The 27,685-nt window shown below is 38.4% G+C and overlaps 2 protein-coding genes across 7 annotated transcripts in view; both read left to right on the plus strand.

Annotated features, from left to right (window-relative positions):
* Window positions 1–167: 167 nt before the first annotated feature.
* Window positions 168–14,527, plus strand: TEX55 (testis expressed 55). 6 transcript variants are annotated; one of them, XM_035710119.2, is made up of 4 exons: window positions 168–1,358; window positions 1,930–2,076; window positions 3,369–3,431; window positions 13,257–13,711. In XM_035710119.2, exons 1-4 carry the CDS (start codon window positions 324–326, stop codon window positions 13,356–13,358), a joined length of 1,347 nt encoding a protein of 448 aa, XP_035566012.2. In that variant the 5' UTR covers window positions 168–323; the 3' UTR covers window positions 13,359–13,711. The 6 variants fall into 6 exon arrangements, with proteins under 6 accessions (XP_035566012.2, XP_035566013.2, XP_048961187.1 ...); XM_035710120.2 differs by having other exon boundaries at window positions 3,372–3,431; XM_049105230.1 differs by lacking the exon at window positions 13,257–13,711 and adding an exon at window positions 11,204–12,687.
* Window positions 14,528–25,040: 10,513 nt separating this feature from the next.
* The window catches only part of UPK1B (uroplakin 1B), a 29,669-nt gene continuing 27,024 nt past the window's right edge, over window positions 25,041–27,685 (plus strand). Inside the window, exon 1 of the mRNA XM_025476728.3 lies at window positions 25,041–25,197. The gene's annotated coding sequence lies outside the window, so the exon portion shown is untranslated. The remainder of the gene's footprint in view (window positions 25,198–27,685) is intronic.

Genomic DNA, 27,685 nt, shown 5'->3' on the forward strand with positions numbered 1-27,685 from the left:
CGCGGCCATCACCTTTCGCTCACCGGAAGCGCGCTCTTCCCGCGTGCGGGGCGCAAGCCGCCTCTGCGCACGCGCACCGGAAGAGCAGGCGCCCTGGGGGCGGAACAAAGCCCGTGGGCGCGACGTCACCTAGGAGACCAGCCCCGCCCCGCGACTTCCGGCCTCCTAGACCCGCCAGCGGGGGGGGCGGGGGTGCAGAGTGCGGATCATGGAAGAACCTCCCGCAGAATCCTTGGGTCCCGAGAGCACAGCCAAGTCCCCAGATGACAGCCGCACAGATGGCCAGCAAGACACCTGGCGGGACCAGGATGAAGAAGAGGTAGATGAGCAGACTGACCCCAGAACGGCTGAGCAGACTGCGCAGGGAATGTCTGGACAGACTGACCGCAGGGTGTCCGAACCCCCTGGGCGCCAGGCATCTGATCAGGGTGACCGAAGAGCGCACGGACAGATGCATGGCACCACGTCCAGCCAGACCGGCCCTGGGGGTGCTCAAGAGACTAACAGCCAGATGTTTCTTCCGCTGGAACAAAGAACTGATGGACAGATGGAACACAGACGGTCCAGCCAGGCCGAGGGACGAGCTTCCGGGCAGACCGACAGCAGGAGGTCCAGCCAGACTGAACGAAGAGCCTACAAGCAGATTAACCACGGACCGTCTACCCAGACCAGCCAGAGAACTTCTGAGCAGGTCGTCGGCAGAAGCCCTGTTGCACCTGAGCAAGGAGCCCCCGAACAGGTTGGCCACAGAACGTCCAGCCAGGATGACCGAAGAACTTCTGAACAGATTGGCAGCAGATTGTCTGGACTGGTTGAGCGAAGAACTTCTGAAAAGACTGGTCATAGACCAGTCTACCCAAGGTGACCCCAGAACGCTTATAAAGACCTACCCAGACGTGGATGAGGAAGCCCCTGAGCTAGTTGAAGAGCAAGCAGCTGAGCAAGCCCATAGTGCTGAGCACCTTGCAGCTGACAAGGATGACGGCAATGACCAGGCTGACCCCTTAATGGATGGAGAGAATCACAAAGAAGACTACCTGGCTGACTATGGAGCACCCGGCCCGTATGATGACAAAATATTTAGACAACTGGGTTACAGTAAGGAATACAAAGAGCCTGAACCCAGAGTAGAACCCTGCAAATTTGAGACGGAAGAAATAGACCGAGACAATTCCTGGACTTCAGCTGAATCTGACACTGAAAGTGTAACCGGTCTGAAAGGATTGGATGCCTGTGATGCCAGATTCACCAATAATTTGCAAGCAAAAGACCAATTCTACTCCCAAGGATTCCCCTGTATCTCATCCAAGTTGGACTATATAAGTCGAGAAAAAACTGAAGCCGCAGAAACCAAGCCTGTAGGTTAAAGGGGCATTTGATGACCACCAGGGACACTGGAGGCCAAGCCAAGGGCCTGTTTGGTAGTATGGGGGCGGGGAGAAGGCACATGTTGGATCAAAGATGAGGAATAAACCAACACGTTATAGTTTAGTCAGGAAGTCAGGAGATTCAGGAAAGGCAGGAGAAGGGTGGGAGATGTGTTGCCCTCTCTGTTACAGGAAAGCCATTCAGGAGGGACGAATGAGCCAGGATTCAGGGTTCAAGTCCTGGTTCTGTTGCTTTCCTAAGTCATTTCCCCTCTCTGGGCTTCTAGCAAAGGAGAGGAATCTGGAGTCTTTTGGAGATCCCTGTGAAGAGAAAAGTATTTGAAGTAGATTAGAGATGCATAAGGTATCTCCCGGGACTCAAGGTGCATTACATTGCCAGGAGGATCAGTCAGATTTGTCATGATAGTGTGTCTTTCCTCCAACTCATGGTGTTCAGGTCCCATCAACACCAGGTGCCACTGATAAGGGCAACAATTACGACAAAACTTCCTGGGGCTTTTTATTAATTAAAAAGACTCTGGGGGGAATATTTCTATTTCAGGATGAGATTTCAGAATACCAAGGAGGAAGGAAATCTTTTGGATACAATCAAACTTACAGGAGGCAGTTCCCTCCTATTGTATATGAAGATCCCTATCAAGTTTCACTACGATACATGGAGAAGCACCACATTCTGCAGATATTCCAGGTAAACCTCTCAACCTCATTCTTTAAGAGTGAGTTTTACAGTAATTACAATGTTAAAAAAACAAACTTGGACCTGGCTTTTAGAGGTACAAGAATGGGCCTTTGTTATAAAAGCATTATAATCTCACTAAGAAGTAAGTGCACTGAGAGATATTAACCAAAAGTAGCAAATGATAAACACCAAAGAAAGGGGGCGGGGCTTGGGGGAACTCAGTCGGTTTAGGGTCTGCCTTCAGCTCAGGTCATGATCTCAGGATCCAGCCCTGTGTAGGGCCTCCTGCACAGTGGAGAGCCTGCTTCTCCCTCTCCCTCTGTTCCTCTCCCCACTCATGCGTTCAATCTCTCTCTCTCTTTCAAATAAATAAATAAAATTTAAAAAGCAAACACCAAGAAATGCTACTTAGTGTGATATGAAGCCCTTCAGAGGGATTAGGGATCAGACAGGATAACTGATAGGGAAAAACTTGGCCAAGGGTTAAAGCTTGAGCCAGACTGGGAGGGAAGGACAAAATATTGTCAATTGAAAAGGAGAGGAAAAAAAGTTTTTTCAGGCAGCAATATAATACTTTCAAAAGATGACCACTCTGACCACCTAAAAGCCTGTATTCTTTAGGGAGAAAAAGAAGTAGTTAAAAGTTGCTTTTAATTCTTGAAATTACAAATATTATTGACCACAGGATATGGGGCTGGAACCTCCTTGAAAGTATGCTATTTCCGTGCTCAATATAGAATTATAAGAAGTGATTACATTTATGACCTCTTTGTTGTTTGGTGGGTTTTGTTTGCCTGACATGTTTATTTTTATGTTAATATTATTACCCAGCAATGCATGTGTATGTACAAGTAGTAACTTTGTGGTTAGAAAGGTGTAAAATGAGAATGGCCCACCTCAAAACATTTAAACTGGAAAAAAAAAACACATTTAAACTAGAAAAGTTAAAGTTTAAAGAAGTAGAGTATTGAGGTGAGAGCACAGATTATGCAACCTGTTAACCCAGAGCTCCAGCCTAACTTTGCCAATTCTCATCTTTGTGATTTGAAGAAAGTTAATTAACTTCAGTGAATCTCGGGTTCCTCATATAAAACAGAGATGAATGATTTTATTCATTAACCCTGCTCTATATCTTTTGCCTAATCTATCAATAGTAAGAAAGCAATTTGTCACTTTGTAGAGGTCCATGAATTTCTTTAAAAGGCTGCGGTGCTAGGTTAGTGCAAGAGATGACTTCAGCTAGAACTGACCATATAACTTTAGTTCAGAACCATAATGTGATGCCTTATGCTCTCTCTCAGCAGATCACTGAAAACTTAGTCTTTGAAAAGCCAGAAGACCCCCTCAGTTTTATGCTGGGCCAGGTATGTCATAGGAGAAAGAGAACAAGTTTTAATTCTGTTTATTATAAAATACAGCACATGTACATGCATACAAAACAAAACAAGTACAACTCCATGGGTTATCACGAAGTGAGCATTTTTAAAGTGTTGAATGCTAATGTCTTTTTAGCATTAGCCATACTGATGGATGACTGGTAATCTCTGCAGCTTCAATCTGCTTTTACTAAGGCAGCTGCATACCTTCTCATTTGTGTAGTGGCCATTGGGAAATACTTATTTTTCTATGGGATTTTTTGTCCTTTTCTTACTCATTTGTCATGATTTTACACATGTTCTAGAAGGTTATGAGCCCTTTGTTGTGTTGCTTGCAGGTTTCTTCTGCTCTCTGCCTTCCCTTTTTATCTCTTAGAAGTGTCTTTTGATGAACAGAAATTATTATTTCTGATACAGTAACATTTAATAACCTTTTAAATTTATGATTAGTACTTCTGGTGTCCTCTGTCCTCTTTTAGAAGTCTCATTAGTCTAAACTCCTGACCATAACCCCTTATATTATCTCATAGAAGTTTGTGGATTTTTCTTTTTTCTTTTTTTTTTTTTTTTTTTGGTGGGGACAGGGGTGGAGGTGGGGGGCAGAGTTAAACTTAGTTTATTTTGCCTTTGGCATTACTGTCCAGTCACTTCGGAATTGATTTTGTGTAGGGTGGGATATGGGATCAAGTTTCATTTCTTTTCCTAAGCAGACATCCAATTAACAAGCACCTTTTATTGAAAAGACCATACCTCCCACCTTGCTTTTTTTTGTTGTTGTTAATCTTTTTTAATTTTAAATCAGTTAGTCAATATATATATAGTACATACTTAGTTTCAGATATAGTGTTCAATAACTTATCCATTGCATATAACATCCAGTGCTTGTCACATCATGCTTGTCACATCACGTCCCCTCCTTAATGCCCATCACCCAATTACCCCATCCCCCATCTACCTCCCCTCTAGCAACCCTCAGCTTGTTTCCTAGAGTTGAGTGTCTCATGGTTTTTCTCCCACACTGCTTTTTATTTGATTCTGATGGAATATTTGTCTATCCTTGCTCCATATGAGACTGTCTTATGTTAGTATACCTTAAAATAAACCTTAATATCAATCAGAGCAAGTCCTCACATCTTATTTTTCTTTTAAAGTATCTTGCTTATTCTTAGGCCTGTGCATTCCCGTATCAATATAGAGTTATTTGTCAAGTCACAGACCTATATACACACAATCAGAAGCGCACCCTGGTGGGATTTTTATTAGGATAGCACTGAATCTGTAGATCAATTTGGGAAGAAAGGATGGCTTGAAACAATGAGTATTTCCAATCCTTTATCCTCTGCATTTATTTAGGTCTTTAATTTCTCTCAGTACAGTTATCATTTGCACAAAGGTTTTACATATTTCTGATACACTTATTCATGGGTATTTTATAATTGTGATGCTATTGTAAATAGAAGTTTTTAAAATTTCAGGTTCTAATTCCTGGCATATAGAAATAAATCTAATTTTTTTGTTGTTGTTGATCTTATATCCAGCAACCTTACTAAATTCAACTTATTAATTCTAAACATGTATTTGTAAATTGGGTTTTTGGGTGTTTCTACATATACAATCCTATCATTTGCAAATAGTGACAGTTTTATTTGAGCTTTCCAGTCCTTACCCTGTTTTCACCCTTGTCTTATTGCATTTATTATGCATCTTCTGTGTGCCTCTTCAGATCCACCTTTTTCTCTTTTCTGCCCTACAAAGTAGCTAATCCATATGGACTAGATCAACAGGCTCTCATTCCTTCTGACTTCTGGTTGGGTTAAGCCAATGGGAAACCCTGGAGGAAGATTAGGAGGAGGAAAGAGAGTGAGATCCTGTTTACTTCCCTGGCTCTTTCCCTTTGATCGGTCTAGAGTTGTCTGTGAGCACTGTTCCTCTCAAGATGTCTTTTTGCTTAACTCTTTGTTTCTGAATTCCAGTAATGTCCCCCTCCGTCTTGACCTTCATGATTTAGAAGTTAGCTCCACTTTTGCTGGCTTTGGATTATTGCATTATCTTCTGTGAGTCTCTTATGCCCAATTCTTTTAAATAAACCCTTTCTGAATGAACCTTCATTGAATTCTTCTATTTTGAATGTGCCATTTATTTTCTGTTGGGATACTGACTGATAATAGTACACTAATTAGGGATCTCCAATATTAGGGATCTTACATTAATGTAAGAATTAATAGCTACAGTGGTTCACTTTGCTTGCTCTTGATCTTAAAAAAATTTTTTTTCCCTATTTAACCATTAAGTATGATGTTTGTACTCTTCTATAGATACTATTAATCATATTAAGGAAGTTCTCATCTAGTCTTTTCTGACGTCATTTCATCATGTATCATTAACTTTATCAGCTTATTTTTCTATATCTATTGAGATGATTGCATGATTTTTCTCCCTTATTCTGGTAATGTAGTTAAATATGTCTATTTCCATTTACAAAACTTTTTGAGCATACATACAGAAAATTACACAGATCAAAACTGTACAACTTGACTAATTAGCACTAATTGAATAGACCCATGAAACTACCCATCAGGCAAGAGATAGAACTTTACCAGCTCCTCAGAATCACACATGGTGCCTGTTTCCAATCACTACCCTTCTCTTCCACAAAATAACCTGCCATTCTGACTTCTGGATTAGTTTGGCTTTTTTAGATTTTTATATAAATAAAATCAATATTATGTATTATTTGGGGGCTGGCTTGCTTAGATCAACAGTATGTTTATGAGATTCATTCATTTTGTGCATATTCATTCCTTTTCATTTCTGTATTCTCTACTCTGAGTTAGACTTTTGGTTGTTATGAACAATGCTGAAATGAACATTTGTGTCCTTACCTCTTGGTGCATATGTACATGCGATTCTATGGGGTTCATACCTAGAAATGGAATTGCTAAGTCAGAGAGTATTTACATAAGGTCAGCTTTAAAAGATTGCTGTCCGAAAGTTTGTCAAAGTATTTTTGATCAGGGACACCTGGGTGGCTCAGCAGTTAAAATGCCTGCCTTCAGCCCAGGGCATGATCCTGGAGTCCCAGGATGGAGCCTGCTTCTCCCTCTGCCTGTGTCTCTGCCTCTCTCTCTCTCTCTCTCTCTGCTCTCTCATGAATAAATAAATAAAATCTTTTAAAAAAAAGTATTTTTGATCAATTCATACTCTCATTTACAGTAGCATTGTTCTAGTTTTCTTTATGTTTCTTGTGCTGTGGTGCTTTGAACTTCTAAGAACTGTGGGCTCATGGTTTTCATCCTATTTGGACATTTGTCAGCCACTATTCCTTCAAAGATGTTTCTGTCCCAGCCTCCTCCTCTAAGAACTCCAAATACACGTATAATGGGCCACTTGAAATTGTCTCACAGCTCACTTGATTCTCTGTATTAAAATATTTTTCCTCTCTTTATCTCATTTTGGATACTTTCTATCACTGTGTCTTCAACTTTAGTAATCTTGCCTTCTACAATGTCTAAAGTGGCATTAATAATGAAGTGTCTGTATATTTCTCACTGCATATATTATAATTCTGTAGCTACACCCCTAGGAGTTTAGTTTGTGTCTTTTCAGAGTGATGATATCTCTTCTTTACTTTTTGCACATAGAGAATATAGTTATAATAACAGTTTTAATTTTCCTGCCTCTTTATATGCCTGGTAGTTTTTTTATTGAGATATAATTTACACATAACATTGTATTAGTTGTAGGTATATGCCTGACAATTTTTAATTCATATAAGATATTATGAATTTTGCTTTGGTGGGTGCTGGATTTTTTTTTTTTTTTTTGTAAAATATTCTTGGACTTTATTTTGGGGCCCAGCTAATTTACTTGGAAACAGCTTGATCTTTTCAGATTTTGCTTTTAAGATTTTTTTAGAGGAACAGAAGAGTTTTCAGTCTAGGGCTAATTATTTCCTACTCCTGAGGCAAGACTCTTTGAGTATTCAGCCCATGAATCATGAGGTTTTCCAGTTTGACTGGTGGTAATAGGCACTATTCCTCGCTTGGTTCTTTCCATGGCCTCTGGTAGTTTTCTTACACACATGCACTGGTCTATGCAGGGGATACCTTACTTGACAGGGACCTTCTGCAGATCTCCAGAGCACTTTCTGTGCCATTCTCCCATCTCTGGTTTGTGAACTCTAACTGTCTTGGTTTCCCCAGGATCTCAGCTCCATCTTCTTAACTCAAAGGTCTGCAGAGTTCCTTTTGGGTTCTCTTTTCCTGTGCTAAGGCCAGGAAATTTTCTGAAAACAGTAAGATATATGTGCATTTATGATTATTATGTCTTTCTGATTAAGTGACTCTTCTATCATTATGAATGACCATCTTTCTCTTTGGTAATATTCTTTACCTTGATGTCTATTTTCTCTGATATTTATATAGCCAGTCCGACCTTCATATCTTACAGTTTAGTTGGTATATATTTTTTCAACTACTTTTCTTCAACCCATCTATGCTTTATATTTAAATTGTGCCTCATGTAGATACCACAGAATTGGGTCTTTCTTATCCTTTCTGATAAGCTCTGCTTTTTAAGTGAACCATTTAGAACAAGAGTAGGCAAACTATGGACCACCTGGTTTTAAATGGCCCACAAGGTTAGAAAAATTTTGCCCTTTTAAAAGTGGTTGAAGGGGACAGAGGAAGAGAATGAGAAGGAGGAAGAGAAAGGAGAGGAAGAAGGAGAAGAAAAGTACAAGAAGAGGGGAAGGAGGAGGAAGATTCAGCAGCAGGAGCAGCAGATAGTTTGTGTCCTGCAATGCCTCAAATATACTATTCAGCTCTTTTCAGAAAAAGTCTGCCAACCCCTGGTTTAGGTCTTTAGTATTTAACCTAAATATCAATATGGTTGAATTTAGAGCTCTCATTTTATTACTTTGTTTTCCTTTTGTCTCTTTTATTCTTCCATTCCACTTTTATTGCCTTCTCTTGGATTATTTGAATAATTTTACTATCCTTCTTTAATTTGTGTATTGGCTGTTGGCTATACCTCTTATTTATTAGTGCTTGCTCTGGGGATTGCAATATATACCCCTAACCTTTCACAGTATAAAATTGATACTATGTCACTACACATGAAAAGGAAGCTTTATAATCATATAGAGTCCTCTAGTCCCATCTATTCTTTTATGTTAAATTTGTCTATCACTTTCCTACATAAGTGAAAACCCTCACAAGACAATAATTTTGGCTTTATTTTTATTTTTTAAATATTTCATTTATTCACAAGAGACACAGAGGGAGGCAGAGACATAGGTAGAGGGAGAAGCAGGCTCCCTGCAGAGACCTGGGTCACAGGATCCCAGGACCCCAGGGTCACAACCTGAGCCAAAAGCAGATGCTCAACCACTGAGCCACCAGGCATCCCATAATTTTGGCTTTATTTTTTTATAATAAATTTATAATTTTGGCTTTAAATAATCATATGTGTTCTAAGGAACTCAAGAGAAAAAAAGTAATCTTTGCATTTATCCAGATAATTTCTATTTCTAATATTCTTCTTTCATTTGTGAATTTCCATGTTTCTCTCTGAAATTATTTCCTTTCAACTTGAAAATTTTCTTCCAGCATTTTTTGTACTGCAGCACTACTGGTAAAGAATACTCTTATCGTTTTCTTTTACCTGGTAATCTATGACTTATCTTTCTTGTAGAACATTTTTGCTGGATATAGAATTCTGACTTGTCCAGCTCTTAAAAATGTGGTTTCACTACTTCCTGGCCTTTATACTTTTGGATGAGAAACCCACAGTCATCCAAGTTGTTGTTACCTATATGTAATGTGCCATTTTTCTCTAATTGCCTTCATAATCTCATTTTCTTTAGTTTCCAGAGGTTTTACCAGTGATGTTCATTGGAATTTATGATGGGGGGGGGGGTAGCTGAACTGCTTAAATCTTATAAATTTAGATCTTTTACCAAATTTTGGAAGTTGTCTGCCACAGTTTCTCCAGACATTTTCCTGTCCTGTTCTCTCTCTCTCTCCCTCTTTTCAATACTCAAATTAACCTTATGATAGACCTTTTGATATTATCCCACAGATTCTCCAAAGTTCTCTTCATTTCTTTCAAGTTTTCTTGTTCTCCAGGTCAAAGAACTTCTTGGCTCTATTTTCAAGTTCAATGACTCTTTCTTCTGTCATCTATATTCCCTATTAAGCCCATCCAGTGAATTTTTTATTTTTCAGTCCTAAAATTTCTGTTTGGTCCTTTTCTTTATTTGCTATTTATCTTCTGGTATATTTTATATTTTCTTTGATTTCCAGTATATTTTCCTTTACTTCATTGAATGCAGCTATAGTAACAGCCTTAAAATGCTTATCTAATAATATCAACATTGGATCATCTTGGAGTTGGCATCTGTTCACTGTCTCTTCCATTTATTTTTAAAGTTTTATTGTGGTAAGAACATTTAACATTAAATCTGTTCTCTTAACAAGTTATTAAGTGAATCATACATTATATTGAATATAGGTACAATGTTGTATAGTAGATCTCTAGAGTTTATTGATCTTGCTTAACTGAGACTTTATGTCCATTAATTAGCAACTCCCATTTCCTCCTTTTCCTAACCCCTGGCAACCACCACTCTTTGATTTTATGAATCTGTACTTTAAATACTTCATGTAAGTAGTATGCAGTATTTGTCTTTCTGTGACTGGGTTATTTTACTTAGCATAATGTCTTTATTCATCCATATTGTCACATATTGCAGAACTTTGTTCTTTTTTGAAACTGAATAGTATTTCATTATGTGGATATACCACATTGTCTTTATCCATTTATCTCTTGATTGACATTTTGTTTCCACATCTTGACTACTATGAATCATACTGCAGTGAACATATCTCTTCAAGATCCTGATTTCAATTCTTTTGAATAAATAGAGCAACCCAGAAGTGGAATTTAACAATGATACAACACATTGTTAACCATGAATGAGTTAATTAGGGTTGAAAAACTTTATTCTGCAATTATTAGAATTATTAGAATTTCTGGTTCTATTTTTAATTTGTTGAGGATTCTCCATATTTTTTTCCATAGTGGCTACATTCTTTTTGCATTCCCACCAACAGTGTGCAAAAGTTCTAATTTCTCCACATCCTTACCTACATTTATTGTCTTTGTTGCTTTAGTAATAGTTATCCCAGCTGGTGTTGGATGATGTCTTGTTGTGGTTTTTGATTTGCATTTCCCTGATGATTAGTGACATTGAATATTTTTTCATATACATATACTGTTGGTCATTTGTATGCCTGCTTTGAAGAATGTGTATTCAAGCCCTTTTTTAAGTTAGCCCATTTTTAAATTAGGTTGTTTTTTTTTTTTTTTTTTTTACTTTTGAGTTGTCAGTGTTACAAAACATATTTTGGAATTAATCCTCTATCAAATATATGGTTTGCAAATATTCTCTCCCATTTTGTAAGTTTCCTGTTCACTGTGTTGTTTCTTTTGCTGTGTGGAAGACTTTTAGTTTGGGGTAGTCTCATTTTTCTTGTTGCATATGCTTTGTATGTCACATCCATGAAATAATTGCCAAGACCAATGTCATGAAGCTTTCCCTCTACATTATTTTCTAGGAATTTTACAGTTTTAAGTCTTATGTTTAAGTCTTTATTCCATTTTGATTATTTTTATTAAGGATCCAGTTTCATTCTTTTGTATATAAAAAGTTTTCTCAGCACCATTTGTTGAAAAGAGTTTCCTTTCCTTCTGTGTAGCTTTGGCATCCTGTTGAAGATCAGTTGACTGTGTATGTATGGATTTATTTTTGGGCTCTATATTCTGTTCTATATATCTGTCTTTATTCTGGTACCATATCGTTTTTATTACTGTGCCTTGGTAATGTATTTTGGAATAAAGAAGTGTGATGCCTCCGTCTCTGTTCTTTCTCCAGCTTGATTTGGCTATTCAAGGTCTTTTGTGGTTCTATAAGAATTTTAGAATTTTTTTTCCTATTTCAACATTCATTAGAGAAATAATGACAGAAGTCAATCTACACAACATACCATTCACAATATTCAGACTATGGTCTAAAATATTTCTCTTACAAAAAAACTAGAAAATGCAATTCATTTTAAGTGGAAACGATGATTTTACTTCTTCCTTTTTGATTTAGATGCCTTTTATTTCTTTTCCTTGCCTCATTGCTCTGGCTAGGACTTCCAGTACTATGTTCAAATGGCAAGAGAGGGTCTGTTTTCTTGTCCCTGAACTTAGAGGAATAGCTTTCAGGTTTTCACCACTGAGTATGATGTTAGCTGTGAGCTTTTCATAGATGGCCTTTATTATGTTGAGGTGACTTCCTTCTATTTCTTACTGTTTTGAGAATTTTTAATCATGAGAGGGTGTTAAATTTTGTCAAATGCTTTTTCTGGATCTATTAAGACAATCATGTGATTTTTATGCTTCATTTTATGAAGGTGGTAAATCACATCAATTGATTTTTGTTCATAGTGTATAGGTGTTATTTGCAGAATTCATTTTGTAAGTGCTTCTTCTTGCATATAGAAGCAGCTCTTACTTTTTTGTATAAAACACATGCATTTAAGGTTTTATCACATAAGTTTAAGTATTTGGTACTTCCACTTCTTTAGTTCAAAATAGTTTCCAATTTTCATTATGTTTCTTCTTCAACTCAAGGGCTTAGGGATATTATTTATATAAACTATCAAATACTGGATTTTCTAATTGCCTTTTGGTTAATGATTTCTAAGTCAATTGCACTTTACTCATAAAACAAGATTTAAAATTTTTGAAATGTGTTGATTTGCTTTATAATACAACACGTTGTTAACCGTGAATGAGTTAATTAGGGTTGAAAAACTTTATTCTGCAATTATTAGAAAATGTTCTGAATATGTCCATTAGATCAAGTTTGCTAAATACGTTGTTCAAGTCTGCTGATATGATTGTGAGATTGCCTATCTCCTTTAGTTCTGTTAATGTATGCTGTGTATATGTAGTTAAGGCTATATTATTAGGTATGTGTGAATTAGAATTATTATAACTTTCTGGTTACTTGAGCTTGTTATCATTAAGGGATATATCGTGAACTCTGACAACTCTGTTCAGTTATTGTTATAGCTGTATCAGATTTATTTTAGTCAACTTTTAAATGATATGATATCCTTTTAACTTTACTTTGTCTTTTAGATGTCTTTCTTATAAATAGCATATAAGTTTTTATCATTATTCAAACCTGACAAGCTTTTAATTTTAGCCCCATTTATATTTGATGTTATTAAAGATATAATTGGGTTTACATCTATTGTCCAAGCATATGCTATTTGTTCTACTTCTTCCATTTCTTTTCCTCTACTTTTTGCCTTCTTTTATGACTCCATTTTTCTATTAGTTTAGAAGTTATACATTCTGAAATTTTTTTGTTGGTTTCCCATTAGGGTGAGTTCAAAAATTGATAGACTATATTTTTAGAGTAGTTTTTAGGTTTGCAGAAGAATTAAACAGAAAGTACCTTGAGTTCCCATTTATTCCCTCTCCTTTCCCCATTGTCCACCCCTAGAATCCCCTATGATTGACACCTTGAGTTGGCATGGTACATTTCTTACAGTGATGAGCTAATACTGATATATTATTAGTATTAACTAAAGTCCATGGTTTACATTAGGATTCTCTCTTTGTGTTGTTAATTCTATAGGTTTTGGCAAATATATATGAAATGTATCTATAATTACAGTATCATACAGAATAGAGTCACTGCTCTAATAATTCCTTTTAATATTTTTTAATGGGGACACCTGGCTGACGCAGTTGGTTAAGCATCTGACTCTTGGTGTTGGCTCAGGTCGTGATCTCAGGGTTACGAGATTGAGCCCTGCATGGGGCTCTGCACTCAGCTTGGACTCTGCTTGACACTTTATCTCCTGCCCTTCCACCCTGCTCTCTCTACCTCTCTCTGTCTCAAATAAATAAGCAAATCTTTTAAAATATGTTTTAAATGGTTCCCCTGAAATTACAACAGGTATTTTTGACTTATCAAAGTCTAAATTATTTGTACTAGGTCAGTACAAGGACTTTTGTATTTTAAATTTCTGTATATTTTAACTTCACAAGATATGGAAATTCCAAGTTGACCAAAATTGCAAGTGGAAAAAAAATTCTTTTTCATTCTCCTCAGGTACAGGCAATGATAGAAAACAGAGACAAAAGTGAAACCTACAGAGAGTGAATTTCTCCTCAACATTGTTTACAACTCTCAGTATCAACACTATGTTCTGTCTCTTACTGTGAAAAATGATTTTTGAATGGTCATTGGTAGTGACTTTGCCTAAATGTGTTCTTAACTTTTCAGTAAAATTCTATAGGAGATCTACTTCAAAAATTACATAGTAGTTATGGACACCTCTGACTAATCATACAAAATATATACATGTTATACTTACCCATGTATTGGTATTTCGTACTCATTCCTCCAAAGCACTGCACAATAACTGGTTCTCAGATCCCAAGGAGGATCAAGAAATTAATATGAGCAATTTATACATAGCTCTTATAAAGCATACAACGCTATCATGTCTCCAAGCTGTTTATAAAATTTTCAATCAAAATATGTGGAAAATAATTTTAACAGCCTTTTTTTACCTCTCTCAATGGAAAGTGGTTGTTGTAATCTCTTTTTTCTCATCTCTTAATACCTCCGATATATTTTTACTATTTTCCTCTTTGACCCTGCCTGTTATATTTTGCCCTTAGTAGATGGGATTTAATCTAATCCTCAGAACAGCTCTCCTCTGATTTTTAACCTACAACAGAATTCAAACATGTTATATTACTATGTACACACCTGTGGGAGAGGAGAATCACATTTCCTCATTACCTTTATCCCCTGAAGAGTATCCACATTGTATGGAATGTGTAACCAGTGTAACTGGTATTTAAAAGTAAAAAGCCTTAACATGATCTGTCTGATATGAGAGTATCTGCCCAGCAATCATAACTGAGATGATCATCTAATACTATTTTTGTAAGCTGAACCTGTTGTTTAATATTTGTTTGAACATTAAAGCAGATTTGATTCTTTATACTGGTGTCTCGGTGTGATTATGTGGTTGCATTACAATGAATTAAGTTTCTGTTTGAACTGTCAAGCACAAATCCAATTTTTTTATACCTGAATTTCATTTCTAATAATTATACCAAAAAAATCTGCTGCTGATAGATAACTTCAGAGCTCAGTTGTCCACAAAATGTGCATGGGCTCAAACTCACTAAATGTCATCCACTCAGATAAGCAGCTTGTCTGTTGATTGTGCGCTAGCAAAACCAGGTGAAAGCTAAAGAACTTACAAGAAAAGTTGGATGACGTGACTAAGGTTATAATTAATCAGTCAGTTGAACAAAACAACCCATAAGTTATTAGTGTTCAAAAACTTGGATGTTATCAGTAACGTCTGAAATTAAGTATTAAATTTAGTTCACTGGCTTCCAGCCCTAACAACCAGACAGCTGTAACACACTTCTCAAAGCAGGACACTTCAGGCCAGCCCACTCCAGTCATTTCAGCCCTTCTCATTGGCTTTCTGTGATACATTTCACAACTGTCATTTTGAACTTTTGCAGTGAGGCAGTGGACCAAAGGGGATGAGCTTGGTATGGCCCCATAATTCTGTATGAACACACAGGACTGAAAGAAGAAGGAATAACACAGTAGATCAGGTCTCACTTTCTGTTACTCGGGCTCTCTGCTAAAAGAGCTGTCTAGTGGAGAAGATCAGTCAGCTAAAAATATATTCACTTCTTAGTCCTTAAGTGGTAAGAAGTAATCCCAGGTCCGGAGTAAACACTAACGGTGAGAATCTAGGTGGAATGAGCTGTCAGCTAGGAAGAAAAGTGGAGTCTCAGGGAAGGCCTTTTCGGAGTAGGGCTGAGAGAGGACACAGATGGCCACGTGGAAGAAAAATGTCAGAACAACCAGAGATCAAAAGATAGGATCCCCTTTGAAGGAATCCTCCAAGGATTCTTCTGAAGAAGGAGATATTCCTATACATATGAGGTGTGAGAGGACCTGGGTGGCTCAGTCGGTTAAGTGTCTGCCTTTGGCTTAGGTCATGATCCTGGGGTTCTGGGATGGAGCCCCACATTGGGACTTAGGGAGCCTGCTTCTCCTTCTGCCTCTCTCTATCTCTCTCTCTCTCATGAATAAATAAATCTTTTTTTAAAAACAGAGAGATGGAGGTGTGAGTGTTCCAAGTGTTAAATGAGATAACATGTAAAAGCACTCAGAATAGTGCCTGTTACTGTTAGCTCTTACTATTTTAGTGCTATTATTATCAACAGCATTAATATTCTGTTTTACCTGAGCAATCCTAATGATCCTCCCTCACTACATTCCCCACCACGCCATATCACAGTAACAGAAAGTAAAGGAACTAGGCCATTTTCCCCTCCCCTCTTCCACTTAAAGAATAAATAGTAACATCATTCATCATTAGGGAAATGGAAATCAAAACCAAGGTGAGCTACCACTTCACACCCACTAGAATGGCTGTAATCAAGAAGACAATAACAAGTGTTGACAAGGATGTGGAAAAACTAGAACACTACACACTGTTGGTGGGAACATAAAATGGCGCAGCCACTTTGGAAAACAGCATGGCAATTCTTCAAAAAGTTAAATGTTGTCTTATATGACTCATCAGTTCCACACGTACGTATATACCCAAAACAACTGAAAATAAATGACCTGACAAAAACCCATACACACGTGTTCCCAACAGCATGCATAATAACCAAAAAGTGGAGACAGCGAAGATGCCCAGCAAGTGATGAATGGATTTTTGAAATGTGATTAATCGACAGATGAATGGATAAGCAAAATATCATAAATACATACAAAGGAATAGTATTCAGTCTTATAAAGGGAGGAAGTTCCATCACATGCTACAGTATAGGTCACCCCTGAGGGCATGATGCTAAGTGAAATAAGCCATTCACAATATGACAAATATTGTACAATTCCACTTATATAAGGTATCTAAAGCAGACAAGTTCATAGAAACAAAGTAAAATGATGGCTAGCGGACTGGGGTAGGGAAAATAGGAAGTTGTTTAGCAGGCATCAAGTTTCTGTTTTGCAAGAAGAAAAGTTCCAGAGGCCTGCTGCACAACAGTGTGAATGTACTTAATACCACTGAACTGTAAGTTTAAAAATGGTTATGATCATTGATCTTATGTGATGTGCTTTTTATCACAATTTTTTTAAAAACTCAAAGTGAAGAAAATGTGATGTATGTATACAGTGGAATATCACTTCTAAAAAGGAATGAAGTGCTGATCCATGATTATGACATGGATGAACCTTGAAAACATTCTGGCAAGTGAAAGAAGCCAGATACAAAGGCCATACGTTATCCATGTTTGTATGTGAAATGTCAAGCATAGGCAAATCCATAGAGATAGGAAGTTGATTCGTGGATGTCAGAGGCAGAGGAGGGCGGGTAATGGGGAGTGAATGCAATGAACATGAGGTTTCTTTGGGGGGTGATGAAAATGTGCTGGAATTAGATAGTAGTGATCGTGCACGACTGTGTTCCAAAAACCATTGAATTATATGCTTCAAAAGGGTGAATCTTATGGTATATGAATTATATATCAATAAAGCTATTATTTAAAAAAGAATAAACGTGGACATTAATATTTTTAAGTCCACCTTACAACAGAGGAGTGAAGGAGAAACTCAGAAACATTGGAAACAGGAATACCTGAGCTTTACAGGAGAATGATCCTATTTCTTCCATTTTTTTACAAATTCCCTTGTCTCTTCGGTCTCTTGCAAATGCTTTATTTTTTTCAATTAGCTTCCTATTATTTACCACATATGCACATGTGTGTGTCCTGCTTTATTGAGATATAGTTGACATATAACATTGTGTAAGGTGTCCAATGTGATGATTATAGATATATGTGTCTACGGTGAAATGATCTCCACAATAAAGCCTCATATTATTTCTTGACTACTATTCTGTGTTACTCTCCTCCACTTACCTTCTTTCCCCCTTATGTAATCAATGTGAATATATATACATGAGGATATAAGTACAGTTGTGTTCATGTTTTTGTGCTCATATGTCTAGCTATATTTTTGTGCACAGAGGTATGGCCAACTGTGGAAAAACTAGAACACTACTACACAGATGCCAGGCATCTGTGTTTCTGTGCTTGAATCATCATGGCAGTTGTCTGGGAATAACATAAGGCTAAAACTCAGAGAAAATTGTGCTTTTTATGTGTGGCAAGCAATACTAGTGTGCCAGTGCCCTATTAGGCTCTCAAAAGGCTATTTTTTCCTCCGTAGCATTAGCAGAATTTGCAGTACACCGGCATCAGAGAAAGAAAGTAGTAGTGTGGCCTGTGGTTATGAACAGAGAGGATTCCTGTAGGCAGAGTTGTCTGCCTAATTCTGTGTTGTAATGTTGTTTTAAAAAAGAAAAAAGTGGTTTTTCTCAAACTCCATTAAACTAACAGGAAAAAAAAAACTAACAGGAAAGATTTACAAAAAGAAGTCAATCCATTTTGGGGCATCTAGGTGGCTCAGTGGTTGAGCGACTGCCTTTGGCTCAGGTCATGGTCCCGGGGTCCTAGGGACCGAGTCCTGCATCAGGCTCCCCACAAGGAGTCTGCTTCTCCCTCTGCCTGTGTCTCTGTGTCTCTCATGAAGAAATAAAATCTTTTTTTTTTTAAGTAAATCCATTTTGATACTCAAAGCAGGAGAGAGAGAAACCAGAGATTTTTGTGATTTCTGAAAACAGAAAGCAAACGGGACAGATAAACCAGGGCAGAAGTTCCACCTCCAAACTCACAAAGGTGGCTCAGTAGAGGGAGAAGATGCTCTTCCAGGCAGAGCCTCAGAGGCTCCAAACGCAGTGTGGGCAGATACCAGGGGGAAGAGTGAGCTATGTATGAGTAACAAAGGACTCCTCCTTTCTAATGACCTTTACACTCCATTTTAGTCATCTACTACTAGAGCCACACCTTGTCATCACCCAACCTGCTCCAAAATGAAATCACTCGTATAGTCAAATTACACATCCAGAAATGACACTAAGCCTGGAGAATTTATAAGGGAGATTTGTGTCAAATTTTTATATTGAGAAAAAAGTGGGGATAACTTTTCCAACCTCAAAAATGTCCAGCCACAGACTGATCAAATAAATTATGACATATCTATACAATGAGATTCTATGCACCCAATTAATGTTGCTGTACTTACTGTTTAATTATTTGGACGAGTATAGCTGGATCTACCCCATGTCATATAGCACACATATACATACATAACTGTATACATATACCTACAAAGAGTTAAGTAGAGAAAGAGACAGACTGAAAGAAATAAAATAGGAAAATACAAATCTTAAGTTGGAGAGCCTCTTTTAAGCATAATGCCAAAGGTGAAAATCATTAAGGAAAATATTTGTATAATTGACATGAAATATTTTAAAAGTATCAAAGTTAGCAAAATGTAAATGATTAAGCAAGAGTAATGGTTGCAGTGAACATGGCAGGTCAATACCCTAAATATATGACAAGTTCCACAAATCAATTTTTAAAACCAATCAAAAAAGGCCAAGAACATGAATGGGACATTTATTTATAGCCAAAGAAATAGAAATCAAACAAAAATTAGATACCAATTAAGTATTTTTTAGACAAAGAATGTTTTAAAGATGGCACCTAACCTAGCTAAAAGTGCAGTTAAGTGGGTCCTTTTTTACACTGTTGTGGGGAATATACCTTTTACAACCTCTTTGGAATTCAATTGGATCACATGAATCCAAATGCTTTATTAAAAAAAAAAAGATTTTATTTATTCATTCATGAGAGACACAGAGAGAGGCAGAGACACAGGCAGAGAGAGAAGCAGGCTCCCTGTGGGGAGCTCGATGGGACACTCGATCCCAGGACCCTGGGATCATGCCCTGAGCCAAAGGCAGACGCTCAACCACTGAACCCTCCAGGTGCCCTGAATCCAAACACTTTATTTTGTTTTGTTTTGTTTTGCTTTTTGAATCCAAACACTTTAAAACAAACATGCCCTTTAGTCAGAAATTCTAATTCTAGGAATTTACACTAAGGAAATAATGAAATGTGTTTAAAAATGTATGTATAAGAATATTCACATTATTTTATAATACTGAAAAATTGAAAATCTGAATCTATATCCTTTGGGATATAGTTAAATATATAACAGCATTCATATGGTAGGATATAATATATACATTAAAAATATGTTGTAGAATTATCACATAGGGAAATGTCTGCACCATTTTGTAAGTGAAAATAACGGGTTTAGAAGACTAAATAAGTTATGATCCCAATTATGTTGGGGGCAATGCAAAGAAGATCAAAACTGCCATAAGGGTAGGGATTTCATCTGTTTAATGCCTGCTAGAACTGTGCCTGACGCATAATAATACCTCAAGTAGTTCCTGAATGAATGATTCTGCACCACAATATATATTTTATTTATCACTGGATAAGGAAGAAAAGTGTTTTTTATTTTCTGCAATGGGTGTGCATTCATTTTATTATCAGAATAGAATAATGAATATTTTAAAAGCAGAGAATAATTTAGGGCAATACAGAAAGAAATGCAGATCCCTTCATAAAACTGGCACTTCGGTCAGATACTTTTAGCTCTTCTCAAGCATTATTTAATGCAATGGGCTCCCTACCCCCCGCCTGCCCAGGACAAATAGATCTAATTCACCCTAAACCTCCCAATTCAGAAACTCATTCATTCATTTTTTTTTAATTTTTTAAAGATTTTATTTATTTATTCATGAGAGGCACAAAGAGAGAGACAGAGAGAGAGAGAGGCAGAGACACAGGCAGAGGGAGAAGCAGGCTCCATGCAGGGAGCCTGATGTGGACTCGATCCCGGGTCTCCAGGATCAGGCCCTGGGCTGAAGTCGGCGCTAAACCACTAAGGCACCGGAGCTGCCCATTCATTCATTTTAAACTATTCTAGTTTCAGTAAGGCAGCAAAGGCAGAGGAAGAAAAACAACAAATAAGATAATAGCAGCCTATTTTTACGAAGGAAATAAAACATGTTTAAAAGAGAGCGAGGAAAAAAATAAATAAATAATAAAAGAGAGCATGGGACTAGAGTGGAGCGGACAGGCAGGCTACTTTAGGAAGGGCCATCAAGAAAGGCTTCTCAGAGGAAGTGAGAGCAGAGCTGCACCTGAAGAATGATGAGGAGGCAGCCCAGAACCACTAGGGCCAATGGATTTTTGCTCAAAAGAATGGCAAGTGTGAAAGCCATGTGTTTGGACCACAGATAGGATGAAAGTAGTACCCAATGAAGTTGGCGAATACATGAGTGACTTATAAGCTACAGTGGGGAGCTTGGATCCTACTCTTGAACACAAAAGGAAGCCACTGAGCTGTTTTCAGGGGGGGGAACCAGAAAGTCTGATTTATGTTCTTAAACATTCTTAGGACCCTTCTGATTAAGCGTGTAGCTTTAAACTGCATCACAGAATTTTCTACCCCCAATATCTAATAAAATAAACAAAAACTTTTAAAAATCAGAAGTGTATATGCTTACTAATATCAAATTGAGAGAGGCCACAACCTAATTCACTGTTCTTTAAGAGCTGGTGGCCAAGTTCCAAGAGAAAAGCAGAGAAACACAATTGTACTTATAAGAAGACAAAGACCTAGAATTCTTATTATTTTCCTTAAATCTAGATAATGTTGCTTTATCCTGTTGAACCTTCAAAAAAGGAAATGGTGGGAATGAGTGAAAGGCAAGGAGGGAGGAGCTGACTCCTGATGGTGGTGTGGTTTCAGAGCCAGACTCAGAATTGAGAGCTGGATCCTATTCTTGAGTCTTCTAATGCAACTGGTCAGGCCCAAGAGGAGACATCAATGGGGACTGAGAAGGAGCAAGCAGAGAATTAGGGGAAGCCTAACAGCTATATGGTATTATGGAAGCCAGAAGAGGAGAGTAGTAGGAGAAGAATGGAGTCATCAGCTATACTAGTTGCTGCTGATTGGCTAAGTAAAATGAAAAGAAGTGTCTACCGGATTTAGCAAAATAGAGGTTGTCTGTAACTTGACAAGCAGTTTCAATGGGAGAATAAGAACGGAGGCAAAACTGATTAAAGACTTATAACTAATAACAGTTAAAAGTAGTTTTAAAATAGTTAAAAACAAACTAGTTCATTAGGAAAGATATAATCATTCCAGATACTGAGATATCTTAGACCCAACTTGGATGATTGTGTACAACATCCTCAATAAATGTCTCTGCAGTAAACACAACCAGTTTCACAGACTTGCCCCTTTAACTGAATATCAAGATGTTACAGAGACATTTCTTCATTGGATGAAAAATTGGGCTAACTGGTTATTTTATTGGAATATATTTACTCAATATAATAACCATAACTGCTTATTGAAATGGGCCAATGTCCCCTCCAATTATAAAAGTTATTAATAATGGCATGTCCCTTTCCTGGGAGAGGGCTGAGTTTGCTTCAAGAAGTCATCTTGTCGGGAAGTCTGCTTCTCCCTGTGTCTGTGTCTCCACCTCTCTCTCTGTGTCTCTCATGAATAAGTAAATAAAATCTTTAAAAAAAAAAAAGAAGAAGAAGAAGACGTTATCTTGTGGTGGCCATAATCTAAAATATGAACCAAGTTAAGCATTTATCATCTACAGGAGCTGAAGAGAATAGGCGAATGTCAATTAATGTTGAGCAAGAGGACAGCTGCGTAAGGCAGTTGACCCATCAAAGGCCAAAAACCCTAAATTTATGTATTTCAGTAGAATTTGCAAAGGGAGTCAAGACCTGCTGGAGAAAAAGCAGTCTTAAAGAGGCACCAGAGAACTGGTGGGACCTGGGCACCTTGGGCACATAGTCTTCAGGTTTGGCTTGGTCATTTCTAAAACAGAAGCTGAGCTCTGATTGGTGACTGGCTCCACACCACAGGGAGCCTCGGTGCTTGGGCTGACTGACTTGTGAGCCAGTTTCATAGACACTGGCTTCTTACCTATCCCACGAACATTATTCTACTCTCTATTAACCTCATTAACCAGTTAATAGAAAAAAATCACATTAATTAAGATGTTAATATCATTTTCAAGGTTACACCAATTGTCTACCCTCAAACAGGATAGCCTATAGTTAAGAAAGAGTTCAGTCCCTGAGGACAGACCAATGGGAGTTGTCACCCCTAAATAGCTCTGTCACCATGGGCAAGTTAATCTTCTCAATCCCCCGCTTCCCTCATCTGTAAAATGGGGAGTCATAATAGTATACACTTCACAGGCCCACTGTGAAGGGTAAATCTTACAGTGCCTGGGCCTTTTAGAAGAACTGAAAGTATGGCAGACAAAATCATGGTTTAAGAAAACTTTCTTCCTAAAACTGGTGCGTAGAGCAAAAGCCATGAAGTAACTCAGAACTTCCAGAAAGCCCATTGCTTTCCCATCCAGTTTACACTGCGACTCCCTCCCTGCCCCCATAACATAGTGAATTTGAAGTGAGGGGTCCATTTAGGGAATGTAGTGACTGTGAAGAGAAGTTCCTTGTCCCAAAGATGAAAGAGAGACCCCATGAGGGTTGGAAAGTCTGAGGGAGCGTGTAGGACCAACATCTTGCAGCTCAGGAGACGTCGCGTCAGTCACCAGGTTTGTTAGCTCACCTTGGAATGACCACAGAGAAGGAAGAAGCATTGGAAGGTGATGGTGAAGTGAACGGCCAGGCAGAGAGAGACATGCATACACCTTTTTACTTCCAGATTTCTGAGAGGTACTGAGGGCGGAGGAGTGGCAATTATTGTCTGAAAATTAATCTTCCTTTCCTAGCTACTCTTTTCTTGTTATGGGCTTTTGTGTTCACATTATTTATTTTGAAAAGATTCATGCTTATTTTCTCCCCCACATAATCCTAGTAATAGAACATAATATGAATGGGAACATATGTCCTTGTTTGCTTCCTTGCTGCTTTATCACAAAGATTTCCAAAAGAGTATGCTTTTAATAATTTATGTTTCTCTCTATATAAATGTAATAGAGATCCTTTGCAGACATAGAAACTATGAAAAAAAAAGAAAATCCATCCATATTATATCATCCAGATATAAATCTGTTGATATTTACTTTACATCCTTAACTCTTTAAGTCATATATATATGAATGTGTATTCATATGTGTGCAAATATATATACACTCATATACAAAGGTTAAACTGTACAAGCTATTTATAACCTGCTCTTTTTATTGTTAGCACTTAGAAGAGTGCCTGGCACATCAGAAGTTCTCAATAACTATTTGTTGAATAAGTGAGTGAATATATTTCCACATCATTAAAATTTTTTCTATGGCATCATTTTTCACAGTCTCAATAGAACTCCATTGTGTGAATTATCAAGCCATATCTAAGTGGGCCCTGGAGGACTGAGGAGGAATAAGGCGTGTGATGAACGCACCGATGCCCCATGCAGGTCCCCCCCGAACAAGGGGGTGTGTGCTGCCCAGCTGCTGGGAGTGCTGACAACCCCAGCCTCCAGTGTCAGCCCCCTTCAGGGCTAGCCTCACCCTGAAAGCCACCTTCCCAGGGTGACCTCTATTTAAGGACTGATCACAGAGGGGCCCCATGCAGAACAACCGTGGCAGGCCAACATCTCCTGGAGCTTCCCGGCTGGAGGGAGGGGGTTGCCCGAGACAGTCCCACCTGCATGGCCACTTGTCTTCTCTCTCTGCCCAATCCTATTTCTTTCCTCTCCCTTCCAAGGGTATTAATCACAGGGCCATTCCCTAATAAATATACTGCACACTAAACTTTGTCTCGGGGTCTGCTTCCTAAAGAACCTAACCTGTTACAGAGATGATCCAGACCCAAGAAAATGCCTGCATCTGTTGATGAAAGCACTCAACAAATTCTAATATTGCTGCCATCACCCATCCCGAACTGTAGGCTAAATAAACTACTGTGCGCATAAACCATGATATGTTACGCAGACATTAACAGAAATGTTGGTGCTGGGTATGAAGTGGTGGCTCCAGTGGATGGGAAGGGAAGGGGAGGGAAGGAAGAGAAGGGAAGACAAAAGGAGGGGAAGAGAGGGGAGGGCAGAGGTGGGGAGGGGAGAAGAGGGAGGGGCAGTATTACTCTCATTGGTCTTTGGACCACCTATGGTGTATTAATTGGGCAATTGCTCTCCCCCCTAAATGTAGCATATGCAAGTTATGAAAACCGAAACTAGACGTGACCCTGGACAGACAGACATGTACCAGCATGACTCTGAGCAATCAGGACAATAGATAGGCCTTTAAGGGCACAAAAGCAAAAATAAGGATCAAATCATAAAATTTTTTTTAAAAAAATCAAATCAAAACAAAAACAAAAGCCCAGACCTAGGAGAAATCCAGAGGAGTGATGATGAGCTAAGGCCTGTCAAGGTGCTGCCATCTGTCAGAATCACACATTCCAAAGTAGCAGAAATCTCCAGTCGGGAAACTTCCTGTTACTTCCGGCCTCAGTGAGGCAAGCTCAGGCGGCATCAGGTTCAGCTCATGTGAGATGCCTCCTCCCAATCACAGACCATTCCTCCCTGGTCCAGGAGGTTCAGAGAATTGGTGCTGGGTAGAAAAGCACCTCAGGCCAGAGCAGCGTGCAGAGAGGGCCAGGACAGCCCAAGGAGGAGGAGGAGGAAGAGGAGGAGGAGGAGGAGAAGCAGGTGAGTAGTCGGATCTCACTCTGCAGGGAAGCCAACTGCACTCTCAATGGTTGGGTTGCTTTCCTGGGAGGTGAGCTGGGGCCTGAAAGGGCGAGGGGAAGAAGATAATTTCCTCGTGAAGAGATCCATCATTTTTTGTAACTTAGACTATTATGACGATTTTGTTCTCTTTTACTTTAAATGTACAAATTGCCTTCTCAAACCTTTTGAAATTGTCCAGTTCTCAGAACTGAAATGAAGGATCTGAGAGTGTTATTCACCCATCCTAATTTTACCCTCCAATTTCCTGACCGAACGACCAAGAAAATCCAAGAACCCTGGGAAAACCTATGTCTCCTGATTAAAGTTTCAGACAGACCCCCGTGGACCCCAATTTCCTTGTGAAGTCAGAGAAGCAAAAAGAAAATTTAAGGAAATGGGTCATGTTCTTTCTTAATAATGTAGTAGAAAGTTCCCTGGTCATCTTGTCTGAAATCATTTGATCCTGCCTACTTGTAATGGAATATGTGAGGCAATTTACTCATGGTTTCTTCTCTGCAAACTCTGTTTAAGAAATGTGGCAGTTGAAATAAGTCAACAAATTAGCTTTATCTATGTAATGTTATTTTTACATAATTTATTTTTACTCTTCACCAATTAGTTGATCTACAGGGTCCACAGATCCTAAATATATTTTTCATTGTAACAACATTTCTACATGTAATACGAATTGAGTTTCCAATAATGCTAGTATTAGTTTATGTTTATAGGTTTAAAACTCCACTTATAACTAGTTTCAAAGATTTTGAACACATTTGGAATTTCTTTAATTTCAATGTCCTTTTTTAAATTAAAGACAATGTTGACCAATCATTTCTTCCCTGAATACAGTTGGCTAACCAGAAGAAGAAAGAATTCATTTAGATCTTATACACACACACACACACACACACACACACATATTTTCAAATCTTGTAAAGAAACAGTTTTCCTTTTGATTAGTTCTCCTTAATGAGGAAGAAATTTTCTCATTTTGCTTTTTTTTTTTTTCCTCATTTTGCTTTCTGCTGTAACAGCCTTTTTTGCTTTCTGCTACAATAGGCTGAAAAACCAAATCACCAATTTCTTTTTTAACTACCTGGAAAGAATCATAGACTTGTAAATCCAAAAGGGAATTTACACACCATTTAGTCGAGAAAAACAAATGAAATCTCAGAGTCTCTTGTTGACCTCTCCTGCTTACATTCTTACCAAGAGCAAACACCGATGAGTCCCTGCAGGCTGCCCACACCCCTGATGTTCCCTAACTGGGGCAAAGGCTGAATTCATAAAGAGGCGCCCTAATCTTACCTCCCCAAGGAGTCTCCATAGCATTCCTGCCTTGGGGCCGGGCATCCAGCTGGCATTGCCCGCCCCTGAGGTCCTCACTTGCCTGAGAATGAGCCACTGCTTCTTAGTCCTGACTTAAGGTGGGTGAATGACTCTGAGGTCAGCTGGCAAACATCAAGAGTCCAGAGCAGTGCCATCCAACAGGACTCTCTGTGATGATGGAAATGTTCTATACAATAACCACCAACTGCAAGTGCTATTGAGCACTTTAAATGGGGCTATTGCAACCAAAGGATTGAATTTTATTTTTTATTATTTTATTGGAGTTCAGTTTGCCAATGTGTAGCATAACCCAGTGCTCATCCCATCAAGGATTGAATTTTATTTTATTTTATTTTGAATTTTAAATCTTATGTAATTGAACTAGTTTGAATGAAAATAGCTACATGTGGCTACTAGTTACCATATTACTGAGAGCAGGTTTAGAGCTTGAAAGGGAGAAAAACCAATGGATGCTGTGAGCCCTGGGTGTCATGGCCATGGGAACAAGCACTGCTTGTCACCTTTCCCAGGGACTCATCCCTTCCCTAAATATAAGCAGACCAGCAATGGCTCTGATCTAAAATCCCCACACCCACCTTTCTTCTCCCCTCCAAGTCGAACAACTGTCTGCCTTTGTTCTGGGTTTCAAGGTCGGGGCTAAGGGAACAGCACAGTGTGTTTCTTGTTTCTTCCTCTCCTATTTCTCTCTCTCTCTTTTTTTCCTTTGTTAATCCAAATTTCTCTAGCATGAGCTAGAGTTTGAGGTGTGGTTTGCGTGTGCTCTGGCCCAACAAACTTGGGTGAGGAAAAGAGGTAATGAACTTGAAAAAATGAGCTCATGCTTGATGGGAGAGACTCACTTCTTTTTCTTCTGCTTTGAAAGGGTTTGTTTAGTGAGCAATGGTTTTTAGACCCATTCAATGTGTCTGGAAACATCAACACTACGGATATGAGTAATTTTTATAAGAAAACAAATGGAATGAGGGCACAAGGAAAAAAAAATAAAACCTAGCCTTTTAAAATGTTTGCCCTCCTCAGAGCAAAGGAGTTCCTGGGATGTTGAGCAATTGGAGTATATCATCATGGTGCCAGGCCACTGGGCAGTTTTCCACAGGGTGGGGCTCACAGAGGCTATTCT

The sequence above is a fragment of the Canis lupus genome, chromosome 33 (assembly GCF_003254725.2).
Source record: "Canis lupus dingo isolate Sandy chromosome 33, ASM325472v2, whole genome shotgun sequence".
Taxonomy (NCBI): Eukaryota; Metazoa; Chordata; class Mammalia; order Carnivora; family Canidae; genus Canis; species Canis lupus.